General features: G+C 41.8%; 2 protein-coding genes across 3 annotated transcripts in view; one reads left to right on the top strand and one right to left on the bottom strand.

Moving 5' to 3' along the window:
• The window catches only part of LOC308083188 (sodium bicarbonate cotransporter 3-like), a 45,828-nt gene that overhangs the window by 21,112 nt on the left and 11,320 nt on the right, over positions 1–13,396 (top strand). For both annotated transcript variants that reach the window (XM_080425393.1, XM_080425392.1), the window contains exons 7-13: positions 1,211–1,335; positions 4,812–4,969; positions 5,103–5,190; positions 5,910–6,056; positions 6,144–6,247; positions 6,744–6,918; positions 7,335–7,468. In XM_080425393.1, the coding sequence (XP_080281519.1) occupies positions 1,211–1,335; positions 4,812–4,969; positions 5,103–5,190; positions 5,910–6,056; positions 6,144–6,247; positions 6,744–6,918; positions 7,335–7,468 (931 nt within the window). The remainder of the gene's footprint in view (positions 1–1,210; positions 1,336–4,811; positions 4,970–5,102; positions 5,191–5,909; positions 6,057–6,143; positions 6,248–6,743; positions 6,919–7,334; positions 7,469–13,396) is intronic.
• LOC308084485 (complement C1q tumor necrosis factor-related protein 4-like) lies at positions 8,640–11,884 on the bottom strand. The gene is made up of 6 exons (XM_080427149.1): positions 11,634–11,884; positions 10,507–10,786; positions 9,960–10,060; positions 9,817–9,867; positions 9,290–9,424; positions 8,640–9,018 (listed from the first exon to the last, which is right to left on the bottom strand). Exons 1-6 carry the CDS (start codon positions 11,815–11,817, stop codon positions 8,699–8,701), a joined length of 1,071 nt encoding a protein of 356 aa, XP_080283275.1. The 5' UTR covers positions 11,818–11,884; the 3' UTR covers positions 8,640–8,698.

Genomic DNA, 13,396 nt, shown 5'->3' with positions numbered 1-13,396 from the left:
TGCCTAACCAAAGGTGCCACACTATCACTTGACTCGTCTCATGACTCACACGTACTGAGTTACTTTGGTTTACATATCAGGGTTTTGGCTGGGATAGCGATATCTTCTGAGGAAATATTAACTATCCAGTTATGGTCATTATTAAACTAGAGCCATGATCATGTGCTGATGAAGGATATCATGTTCACAGAGAACACTCCTCAGACATCGGTTAGCGTGAGTGACTTTTAAAAGTCCTCCCCTTTGCTCTTGAAGGCCTGGCTCTTATAGACAGTAACATGAGAGCAACGTAATCAGCGTTAGTGATGTAGGTGGTGTAGGGTTCCGTCTGTCTGTGTGGTCACGTGAACACTGGGGCAACATGTGAGTGAGAGTACTCCATTGGGTCTGACTGGGTCCATGGTTTCTCAAGTTTAACCGCTGGGACCATTCGGCCTGAATAGCAGGTTTAAATTAACACCCTTCAGCTCCTCCAGACCACCAATCTTATTACAACCTCACACTTCATGATCTAACCAATGCTCCAATCAGTCCAAGCCAGAAAACCATTTCAGTGGTGAAACTTAAAAACAACCAATCACATCTTTTATAGATTTTAGACATGACAAGACATTGGCAGTGCCTACAATATAACAGTAAATAGTGTTAAATGCTAACGAGCTTGCAATGCTATGAAGAACTAACACACAGGCTTATTTTTTTTATTTTTTGTAGTGCAAGGAAAGTTGCACTCATATCATGTGTTTTTGTACATGTACACATGTGTGTTAAAGTCATACTGTGTAACTTTTTCACCAAAAGTTATTGCGAATTGTTTTTCCACAATAACACACCCAAATGATGCAGGCCCGTCAGTTTTACATGTATTTTAAATGTTTTACTCTTTCAAAACTGTTGTGCATTGTGTACATGAAAGTGTGTAGTATCAAAGCCTTTAACTAACAACGCTCAACACAGTAAATTCCTCAGTGTTAATACGAATGGACCCGTACGGGTCCATATTGTTCTATTTGTACACTTTCAGAGTTGAAATAAGTCTCAGGATTTTACAGAGAACCCAGCCCAGGTGGCGTTGATGACTTGCCTCTGTTTTTTTCTGTGATATGAATCTGTAAAACCATGTTATCGGTTGTCAATAAGTCATACTGTACTTGATGATCACGAAACAGGTGTTTGATGCTACCATTAACACAATGACCCGTATTCCCAGGTCTGTTGGCATCTCCTCAGTCAGCCCCTGGGAACCTGGAGAACAGCAAACCCAGCGAAAGCCGCATCAATGGAGGCAATGGTCATGGTGGCAGCAGGGAAAACAGCACTGTAGACTTCAGCAAGGTAAAAGCACTTTCAGCTTCTTCTAAGCCTCCGTTGTACTTCTTTGCATGTGTTGTTAGATTGCCAGTTATTTTTGCCAGTATATTATAATATTTCGAATTTGGATTGAAAATAAATTCTTAAGATGCTTACTATTGTTTACTGTACATAAGATCCTAAATGACATAGTTAGAAAGCTATTTAGGATTGTGTTGCTTGCCGTAGTTATTCACTTTTATATTCAGCAAGGGTTGTACGACAAAGTATATATTAGCCATTTTTCAGAAAATGACAAGGCCGGCCTAGCTCCAGCCCCTGAAACGCTAGACTCGCATTCAGGGTCTGGTGACGCTGTAGAAAGGCAGGGTTTTCACGGTTGAAAATCTAACCGGCCCAATCGGGATCGAGATAACCCAGTATGAACTAATCGCCAAAGAGTCCCACTTTGGCCACGCCCCCATCTCAGAAAAACTGCTACACTCAGAGGGCTTTCAGACTGAATAATGGAGTGAAACTAAATGAAAATTCAGGCTGAGTGTCAGGCTACGAGGCCGGCATACCTGCTGGCTAATGAAAATGTGATGACAATAGGTAGGATGTAGCTGTGCTAAATTATACACAATCCAATGTAAAGGGCCTACTCGAGTGTCATGAATATTACAGGAAGACATATTTGTGTGTATCATATGTCACTGACTAGAGCGATGAACAAAATCTACTGACACGCCGATTCACCCAGGAGTCACTGATCTCCTCCTGCCTTAGGCGGTGAAACAGACAGAGACTTGATGCCAAAAGAATTTACTGTGGAATTTCACATAAACACAAGTTGTACACATCCTGTGTACAGCCTGTGTAGGTGGAGGGAGGGTTACACAATCTCATTCTCATATGTTCACACCTGGGGACTTCCCAGTGTAACCAAAGTCCTGCGCTGAACAGACACAGCGGAAGGGGCTGGCCGGGCGTTCACTGTTCAAGAGCAGTATTACTAGTAATCGTAGACGTTGTTGGGAGAGAAAATACCAGTTCTCATTCACTTTCTCTGCCCATATTTACCTGAACAGCTTTAAAATGAGCCCTTTGGCTGTGCTGGTTGAGAGGAGATGAAGTCTAGTTCTGTTTCTCGGCAGGACTGCCACTGTAATTGTGGTTCCTTGGGAGTGGCCACCAAAAGGCCTGCTGTAAGTCTGTTCCCCTGTCAATCACTGACTGGATCAATCAATGTGTTGTGATTCGTTGTGGTGAAGTGCCTGAATTTAATGTGTCCGTTAATGTCTTGATCCAGTTGTGGTCTGTGATGTTAATATTGTGAGTGTGTCTTTCCTTTTGAGTGAACATGTGACCTTGATGAGGATATTATTTAGTGATGACAGTGATTTTGTTTTGTTGCTTATGTCATTCTTGAAAATGGTTGGTAGTGTGAGTGGGAGGGAAGGATGGTGCACTCCTGCTTTTTAAAGGGTCGGGTAGCCAGGTCAGGTAATTAAAGTCCCCCTACAGAAGGGCAAATAGACTGAACATGTGTGGGAAATCTTTTCTCAAACATCACAAGTTCACGGCTCAGATAAATGTGATCAAATGAGCGAGAGGAATGTGCACCTTCCTCACACCATACATACTGTACCAACTTTGACTCAAGGAAATTACATATTACAAATACGAAAGTAGGCTCCATGACAGCTTGGCAGGTGGTGCCAGATGATAGAGTATTAAGCTGCTGATCCCATCATGTCCCATAATAGGAAGCTGTATTGTGCTGTGTTGTAATTGCTGTTTTGCTACTGTACAAAGCTGTGGTTTTATGCAATGTGAAACCATGATCCCATGGGTGTTTTCAAGGTATTATAGTTCTTACATTTTATGCTATTGCTTCTCCGGTTAATCTCAGTTCAAAAAGTAAAATGTGTACTCCCAGGTACAGTAGCATGTGTGTGGTTTTAAAATACAGTCTGTAGTAACAGCAGCCTGGCCGTAAGACCTGATTTATACTGAAGCAAGCTACTTAAAGAGATTAGTGTTATTGATATATATGGACTGTATGCTATGTAGTTGTACACTAATGACTGCTCACAAAGTCCTATCTACTGTCATCAAGCCAGTGTCAAATCCACTCGGCACTCGGCACGGAGCCATTTTGATCTTTCCACACTTGCTTTTCCCATGGACCTCTCAATGGGCAGTGATGATCAGAGGTCGCAACACACTACAGACACCAGGGCAACAACACATGCTTTACTTATTTAGAATAGGCTGACATGCCCAAACGATTGCTTATCTGCCAACTGCCAAAATGGCTGTGCGGGTATACAATCTTACCAGCCTCCCCAAGAAATTGGCATCCTGTACATATGTCATTGTTTTAGTCATTTCTAAGAGCTTGTTTTCCTTATAAGCAGCTCTTGTTGTCAGGCTGATGTTTTAGAATTGCTGTGTTATTTGATATTGATGGTGTCTGACTAGTCTTTGGGTGCCCTGAAACTGAGCAGGGTATATGACATCATGACATCATAACCCCTGACATAATATAGCGCATTAAGCATTAATTCCCATATCCTTGTCCCTTAATCATGTGAACTGACAACTTAACAAGGATTATATCTTTTAGTTGGTCCCCTGTGAAATTATTTGGTCAGTTGATACCGTGGGAAACTAGATATTCCATGAGACATTCTGTACTTCTCTTCATCTTATAAGCTTTTTCTAGACATTTTAAGGTTATGACTGCACAGCAAAAAGGACCAGTTTTATATTATATTATATTATAGGTATGCTGTATCTATTAACGACATTTGGAGATAGTGGAATGTCAACAGTTTCCCCCCATGTAGTTTGTGCATTTTTGTGTAGAAATACTCTGATTTGTATAATTTACTTCTGGCCAATGAAGAGTAATTATCTGATCCATTAATAAACAAGACTTTATAAGCTACGTCTTTGCATTAAAATCACATTTGTGTATAGAGGAACGTTTGCACTACAATTAAATAATACCCTATTATGTGTATTGTTCATTGTATATTTGATTTGACTGTGCCTTCCTGTTATTGACATGTTCTTTGCCCCGTTCTCTATTCTGACTCTTTCTGGTTGTAACTGCAAATATTGAGATCTTGCAGACAAAAGCATGCCACCCACTCTTTTACACCTGTAATCCAGTGATGTGACAATAACGTTGATTCTGATTCTGATAGTAGCCCAGTATCGGCCTCATATCCAATACATTTACTTTAGTGCAGTGGTTCTCAACGTGGGGTGAAAGGACCATCAGGGTGGTTCATCAGGGTTCCAAATGGTCTGTTACAAGTCTGTAACTCTTAGAGTGTACGAATGGAACCAAATAGACCCATTTGTACACTCTCAGAGATATTGGGGTCTTTGAAATGTAAAAGTTTGAGAACCACTGCTTTTGTGACTTTCGAAACAAATAGTTTGTCTTGCGGTCTTGGTAATTTAAAGATGAGTTGGTATCATCTGTAACGGTTTGTCTGCTGCAGGTGGACATGAACTTCATGAAGAAGATCCCACCAGGAGCTGAGGCCTCCAACGTCCTGGTAGGGGAGGTGGACTTCCTGGATCGACCAATCATAGCCTTCGTTAGGCTGGCTCCCGCTGTGCTCCTCACCGGCCTCACTGAGGTCCCTGTTCCCACCAGGTGTGTGTGTGTGTGTGTGTGTGTGTGTGTGTGTGCGCATTTGTAAACTCTCACTTTTTTATTTTACTGTGTACATGGTATACTGTTTATATGGTATGTTCATGGTACATTTGGACCTTCTGTGTGACCCCAGGTTTCTGTTCCTGTTGCTGGGACCCTTTGGGAAGGGGCCCCAGTACCACGAGATTGGCCGCTCCATCTCTACTCTCATGACAGATGAGGTTAGACCACAGAGGATGTCACAGCTGCCTCAAGGGACAGCCTGTGCTATTGTGCTGTCCACAATGTAAAACCACAAGGAGAGTGTACAAATGTAACCACAAGGGTCCATTTGGTTGTACGCTCTCAGTGGTTGTACACTATCGGTTACAAATGGATAAACTATCACTGATATGTACAGTCATTTGATTACATGATTTGATTACAATGATATTCTTGACCATTTGAAAACTCACCTCTGAACATGACTGAGGTTGTTGGCTAGCTACTCCTTTTCTTATAAATCATATCATAACCTAGCTACTCCTTTTCTTATATATCATCACCTAGCTACTCCTTTTCGTATAAATCACATCATAACCTAGCTACTCCTTTTCTTATAAATCATATCATAACCTAGCTACTCCTTTTCTTATATATCATCACCTAGCTACTCCTTTTCGTATAAATCACATCATAACCTAGCTACTCCTTTTCTTATGAATCACATCATAACCTAGCTACTCCTTTTCTTATAATTCATAACATAGCATTTTAGAGGACAGTCAGTACACAGTCACCTATTTTTTAGAATTTAAAGTTTAATCAATCAGAGATTGGAACATTTTCCAAAATGAATATACAGTACCTAAACTGTTTATGTTTTCACTTGTTGGTCCAGTATGAATGAATGTTTGTCCCTGGTGATAGTATATTTTTTGTGCATCTGTCCGTTTGGTAGATCTTCCACGACGTGGCCTACAAGGCCAAGGACCGGATTGACCTTCTGTCTGGCATCGATGAGTTCCTGGACCAGGTGACTGTGCTGCCCCCGGGGGAGTGGGACCCCACCATCCGCATCGAGCCCCCCAAGAGTGTCCCCTCGCAGGTGTGAAGTCTGTAGGCTTGCTCAAAGAAAGAATACAAAAAAAGAAACGGGTGTCTCCTCATTTTGATTGTGTTCTGCTTCCTGCAGGAGAAAAGGAAGATACCGGCCCTCCCCAACGGCTCCGCCTGCCCATCTGACAGCATCAAGGAGTTTGAGGACCATGCAGGACCAGAGCTCCAGAGAACTGGGAGGTGTGACATTACACACGCACACAAAAACATGCACACAGTATATATACTGTAAATCGTCGTTGTCGGGGCAGAAACCTTGCATTTCCGAAACGCGTTGGCGTTCTCTATAAAAGAATGTGCATCTGAGCCTGACTTGCACTTATTGTTTTTGGAGTGCCGCTTTTACCACTTTGGTCTTTTGAACTAGTTGTTGTTGTCTGAGCACCCACTGCCTAACAAAAAGGCATCCAGAGGAAGTGCACCTGCTTTGTTTCTCACTTGTATTTCCATATTTCAGCGTTGTATGTTTTTCTCGTAAATGAATGCCGTACTTCGTCGCACAAGCTTGTAGACCGGCTATTTTTGCTACTTCTGAAACATGAAAGTGAAAGTGGTGTCTGAGTTTCATGAATATTGAACCAATGAAAAGTATTAACGAGCACCTGTGACTAGATAATAACCAACGCTATTGGATGTTGCTAATGTCTATCTCTTTGTTTAACTCAATCTCTCTCAGGATATTTGGTGGTTTGGTGAATGACGTAAAGAGGAAGGTCCCTTTCCTGCTGAGTGACATAAAAGATGCACTCAGTCTTCAGTGTCTGGCGTCTGTCCTATTCCTTTACTGCGCCTGCATGTCTCCTGTCATCACCTTTGGAGGGCTGTTAGGGGAGGCCACCAAAGGAAATATAGTAAGACCTCATCTGCTGTCAGTTTTATGGACATACAGTTAACAGTACTTATCTCCATTTATGTACTGTGAAAGAATGTCAACAAAACAGATTCCTACTACATGTTTCCATACACAAATCCATACACTTTAAGGCAGTGATTCTCAAACCATTTCATGTCAAGGAACCCCAAATTAATATGTATTTGGCGGCAGATCGCGGCGCGTTGTGAGCATGTCTATTTTTAAATTGCCGATGTATATAGGGTTAAACTGGTTCAAATGATTTTGATGCTATATTAACAAATTTTTCTGGGGACCCCCTGGATCCCCTACAAGGACCCCACTTTGAGAACCACTGCTCTAAGGTTTTAAGTTGGCGTGTTTTGACATTTTAAGCTTTTTCACCATAACAATTCCACTCCTCCTCTCACTCAGAGTGCTATAGAGTCACTGTTTGGGGCGTCTATGACGGGTGTAGCGTACTCATTGTTTGCTGGCCAGCCACTCACCATCCTCGGAAGCACCGGTCCAGTGTTGGTGTTTGAGAAGATCCTCTTCAAGTTCTGCTGGTGAGTCCAGTCCACAATCTAGGCTGCCTCCTATCACAGTGCAGTTTAGCTGTTGCTCCTCTAGTGGAGCTCTTTAGTGGCTAATGGTAGCAGGCTGGTGGCTGTACCTGTACATGGTAGCCATGAACGTGGATTATTGTATGATGATCAATATGTTGTAGGGCTGCTGGAAATGTGCTTTGCCAATAGTGGATGAAAATCGCAACTATCTCTTTGTCCAGTAATGTTGTAATGCAGAAGGATATAAATGATTCAAGTAAAAAGGGCTTGTGTCCAGCCCAGAGAATTTTAATTCAAAATGGTTTTGAAGAACTGAATACTCTTGCTGCACTAGTGGTGTTATACTGCCCCCTGCTGGTTAAAATTAACATATCTTATCTCCAAGTCAATTTGACACCCAGTTCCTTGTTTGCATGTGGTGTGTGTACAGTATACAGCATACAGTATGTATTGGCTATAACCGATTGCCAGAATTGTTTTAATTCATTTTATGTATGTAATACATAGATTTTTAATAGCCTATGATGTCATCGTCTCATGATGTGCAGTGCAATGGCACATTTTTCCAAAACATCTTATAGGTCTGTATAGCCTATACCAACTATGCAATTCGAGATAGATAAGTTATTTTGTCAATATTTATTGGCATGTGTAAATCAATGACAAATTTTTTCTTGACTTGCTCCCAAAACTGTGTCATTGGTAGGAAGGAACCGACGTGAAGTCCTTTAGGTGTTCAATTAGTCGAAAATCTTAGTTGAAATCTTGCTGCTGAAGACAGCTCGTTTACAAAACACTAATAATATACCAGAGACGAGTGAACAAATGAGACTCTTCACATTTGTACTGTAGTTTGTGCTGAGCTTTTTTGTGTTGAGATCACAGGTAATGTTTTGATAAAATATCAGCAACACAGAAGACTCAGAACGCTGTGTTTATGTATTTTTTTTAATGGTGCATCCTTACATGACACACAGCTGGTTGTAAGTGGTGGAAATGGTGTCACTGAGTCTACACAGTAAAACCCTCAGTGTTAATTTATCCATTGCAACTCTGAGAGTGAACCCTTATGGGTTCATTTGGCTACATTTTTACACTCAGAATTAAATGAACACTCATGCTGCATCCAGGGCAAGCTTGAGCAAGCATCAGTCTTTGGGCATGTACTGCATGAGGTATCCTTTCTACACAGTATGTCTGTGCATAGCTTAATATTCCCTCTACAGCCTTTTACCGCTCCGCCAAATCTCCCCTTGTCTCCTCGCCCCTCGTTATGGGGAAGAGCAGGAAGGCGCTGAAGGTGCTGTGGTGGCTGCTGTTGTCCCAGATCTGTGTGTTGTGCCAGAGCTTCATGCTCAGCCTGTCTCCCTCCTCCAGCAGCAGGGCGGCGCCATTGGAGCCCGTGTCGCTGCCCTCGCCAGACGGCTGCTCGTGGACGATCAGCTGTTCAATGTTGTTTTTGTAGAGCACGCCGCTTATGGTGAAGTCTGTAGGGCCGTTTACTGTGAAACGGACGTAGTAGACCCCACGAACCGGAGCTGTGAACTCACCTGAGAGGAGGGGAGGAGAGGAGACGACAGAAGGCGTGTGGTTTTTAACAAGAGGCAGACTGATCTATGTGTGTAAATAGTTGTTAACGGGCAATTGTAAAAGTGATAGAATGAAATACCATAAGTGTTTAAACGTGCATCGCTCTTCTGTGTTAAACATGGGATCTGAATTGTTGACTAAATAGACTTTCCAATCCGTCACCAACATCTAATTACCTGAGTTTATTTAATGGATCATTATTTGTGTAGAAAGTTAGCGTATTCACCCCACCTGTCTTAGAATTGTATGCATTGCCCACATTGGTCAGGACATCTCTGTAGATGAGATCTTTGTTGCCCGATGTCGTCTTTTGGAGTCCATCACCTCCAAGTGATGCTGAAAATGCCACCTTCAGCTTTGGCACGTCTGTCAAATATGTGAAATAAAATGTCATCCCAATATAAGAACAAACTGATGCTCTGCAAAATCCGGAGTGTTACTTTAACTCTGAGAGTGGGGCATTTTCTGTCACTGTATATTTGCACATGCGTGATATTTGTCCTCTTCATTTACCCATCCTACTTGGAGCAGTGAGTTTAAAGATGGACCTGTGATATCAAATTAATAATTACAAAGGAAAGATAGAAATGACTTTACTTAAAATCACACATACAGTATATATATCTAATGTTATCCCTCATAAATTCCTACATATTGAGCAATACACATGAATACATTCCCTTTCTATATGACATTAAAAAAAATTGTGTAGAGGGAATGTGTGTATTTGTGTGTGTCGTGTAGCGGAGGTAACTGACCTTTGTAAGCCTTCAGCGTGTTCTCTGTAGCCTCCAGTCTCTCTTGCATATCTGCACACAATTGATAAACCATAGTCCTTTAGTACGATGTGTCGCTTAGGCCCTGGAAATGATTACTGAACATTTAACTGTGGTCATCTTACCCAGATTGTCGGTCTTTAGCTGGGCCATGGTGGTCTGAAGCTGCTTCAGCTCTGCCATGGTGCCTGTCATCTCCTCACCTGGGTTAGACTCATTCACTGGCCTTCATCAGAATGAGAAAAATTGATTTGATTTGGATTTGATCAAGTACTTGCTTGTTTGGTTGTACCGGTATGCAGGCTACTGATTTAGAATCGGCTCATTCTTCCATGTTCTGTGCCTAGTGGATGGGCTAACATGATACTGACTCCATGTAACCCATCTACTAAGTACTTGGTGGCATTACATTGCAGTACCCTATCCTACAAGTACCCTACCATGTAGGGTACAGCTACTAACCTAGCCACAATGAATCAGTAGCTTTGGAACTGACTTATTTGAATGTCTAATGTCTTCAATCTCATGCGATTTTGGGCAAACCTGTCCAGGTCATGCCATTTATGTCCAACTTTGCAACTAGTCTTCCTTTATGCTTTTTTAGTAAATCCTATATTTTACAGTCGAAATGGCTAAATTAAACATGTAAAAGAAGGAAGGCAAGGTCCTTACATGGAGAAGAGCAGGAAGCCGCTGAAGGTGCTGTGGTGGTTGCTGTTGTCCCAGATCTGGGTGTTGTGCCAGAGAACCATCTTCAGGCGGTCTCCCTTCTCCAGCAGAAGGGTAGCACCGTTGGAGGCCGTGTCGCTGCCCTCGCCAGACGGCTGCTCGTGGGCGATCAGCTGGATCTCCATGTCGTTTTTGTAGAGCACGCCGCTGATGGGCATGTCAGTAGGGCCGTTAATGGTGAAACGGACGTAGTAGACCCCACGAACCGGAGCTGTGAACTCACCTGAGAGGAGATGGATGGTAGTGTTTTTAAGGAAGTGGAAGGAATCATTTCTCGTGTGTGTGTGTGTGTGTTAAGCCTGTCCCCGACTAAGGATTTGTATAGTTGAATCTGATTGGCGACTAATTGCCAATAGTCGACTGGCAGTCGACTAATGCAACAAAAAAAAAGAAAAAAGAACAATATAAATATATATATATATATTTTTTTTTTGCATGATTCGACTGAGATTGGCAGTTGAATCAGTCTGATTCGACTGCCATTCTCTCAGTCAAATCATACAAAAAATATGTTGTGCAATAGAGGAACATTCCATTTGGGCTGTAGGGGTGCTTAGTGTCTGATATAACATATACTATTGGTTTCTCCCAAAAAAATCATGATGTATATCCTATTTTTGGCAAACTATTAGTTAATTAATACAACAAACTAGGCCAATCTCTCAGTCGAAAAGAATTATTAAAAAAAAGTATGATTCTACTAAGAGATTGGCAGTCGACTCAGACACCCCTCGACTAATTAGTCGACTATTCGACTACTAGAGGTCAGGCCTAGTGTGTGTGTGTGAGAATTTCAGGCTTCATTGGACTAAGTTGATGAATATTGCTTTTTAATAGCTAATGAGTTGTTTTTTAGGGTACGTTCTCAGCCACTATGAATGATTTACTGAAACATAAGTACAGTACATATCTGGCATTACAGCAGTGTTTAAACATGCATTGCTCTTCTGTGTTAAACATAGGATGGGAATTGTTGACTAAATAGACTTTCCAATCTGTCACCAACATCTAATTACTTGAATTTATTTAATGGATCATTACTGTGTAGAAAGTTAGTGTATTAGCCCCACCTGTCTCAGAATTGTATGCATTGCCCACATTGGTCAGGATATCTCTGTAGATGAGATCTTTGTTTCCAGTTGTGGTCTTCTGTAGTCCATTTCCTCCCAGTGACACTGCAAATGCCACCTTAATTTCTGTGTGAGCAGAACAGTGCCTTATTGAATCTGGAGTTCTAAATGATGATTTGTGCATTTTGCTCTGAGAATGAGCTAAATGGATGACATGTGAATCAATAATCTCCTAAAGTAACAACAAACCAGTACAAAACTTCAATTAGTGGCCTTAGATAGGTACTTTCATGTTTAATAAGTACACCTCCATTTGTCCCTATGAGTCTGGTGGTTAATTAAAGCTCTCACCTTTGATTGCAGTCAATTCCTTCTCAGCAAACTCCAAGCGCTCTTTCATGGCTGTAAACATGGAAAGACAATTTATGTTTTTCTGAGGGAAATTGCAAATACATCATTATGTCTGTACTATAGTATTAGAGCTCCCACCAGAGTAGAAAGACTACGGTACTCTTATCCAGTGAAACCAATGAGACTATAGTTTAGTACAACAATAAGACATTTGTATTTTCAGCTGACAATATTTTCCAGACTGGACTTTACAGTGAGTAAAGCAACAGCAGCAGTAGAATGACAAAAGCAATAGAATGTTGAATTCCTAGAACACCAGCTTTGAAGGCATCCAATAGCAATCAGTGCAAGGTTCAAAGCCACAGTGTCCAGATAATGAATGCAGCAACAAAAAAGCAACACGGTACTGCAGAGGTACGTAGGTAAGTGCTTTTTAAAAACATGACAGGGCTGTAGTTTCTTTGAAATGGATATCCTGTATGCCTGAGAGAAAATGTATCATTCTGTAAGGCAACATTGATTTTGATGACTAGAGATGCTTCTGCAGTCTAGTTACAGCAGAGCCAAAGCATGTATTATCAGCTACCAACCAAATGTTTGTTTCACTTTATCATTCTGGTAATTAACAAACCCTTGTTCAGACCAAAGTCTCTATTCTTTACCCGCTATAAATTGGAGATAGTACATAGTCCACATTTACTGAAAAACGGATGCTTTCCCTTAGACAAGGAACCTGTCCTTAAGGGGACACCCACAACTGAATGGGTAAAGACCACCTGGGAAAGGGAAGGTCCCAAGTTCGATTCCTGGCCCTTGCAATGTGTTGAGGTGCCCCTGAGCAAGACACTTAACTCCTAACTGCTCCTCCCTGCGCTCAAGTCTGACCAATTGGGCAGCAATCTGCTGGGTGGAGCTGAAAACAGAATTTCCGCCGCAGGATGGGTCTTATTTTAGCTCACCCAGCCTCTCCATTCTCAGTTCCTTCATGGCGGTCTGAATCTTCATTAACTCTTTCTCCATTTCTCCTTCGGTGGGCTTGGCTGAGGTGTACAGCACAAGGCTGGCCAGGGCCAACAACGACAGTAGGGGGAGACGCACTGCCATGGTCTCAGTCAGTACTCTGGTGGGGTAGACAGGGAGAGATGCAGCAAGCTTTTTATAGTGGTCTATGCACAGACATTGGCCTGATATTCATCTGGTTGTTAACCTCTGTTCATGTTCCAAAATCAACATTACCCTTAATCCAGGTCCACTCTTGACCTTTACTCGTTTACTGTGTGCTGAGGTCTGTATGTTTTTTTATCCATTAACATAGTTATCTGATAGTGCTATGTGTACATGATAACTTAATTTCAATGCAGAATGTGCGGTCTCTTTGCCTTTGTGAGAAGGGTTTCACAACACAGTAGAGA

This window comes from Gymnoscopelus braueri (assembly GCF_963280865.1).
Source record: "Gymnoscopelus braueri genome assembly, chromosome: 4".
NCBI classification, from domain to species: Eukaryota; Metazoa; Chordata; class Actinopteri; order Myctophiformes; family Myctophidae; genus Gymnoscopelus; species Gymnoscopelus braueri.
This window is presented reverse-complemented; position numbering and strand designations above follow the sequence as displayed.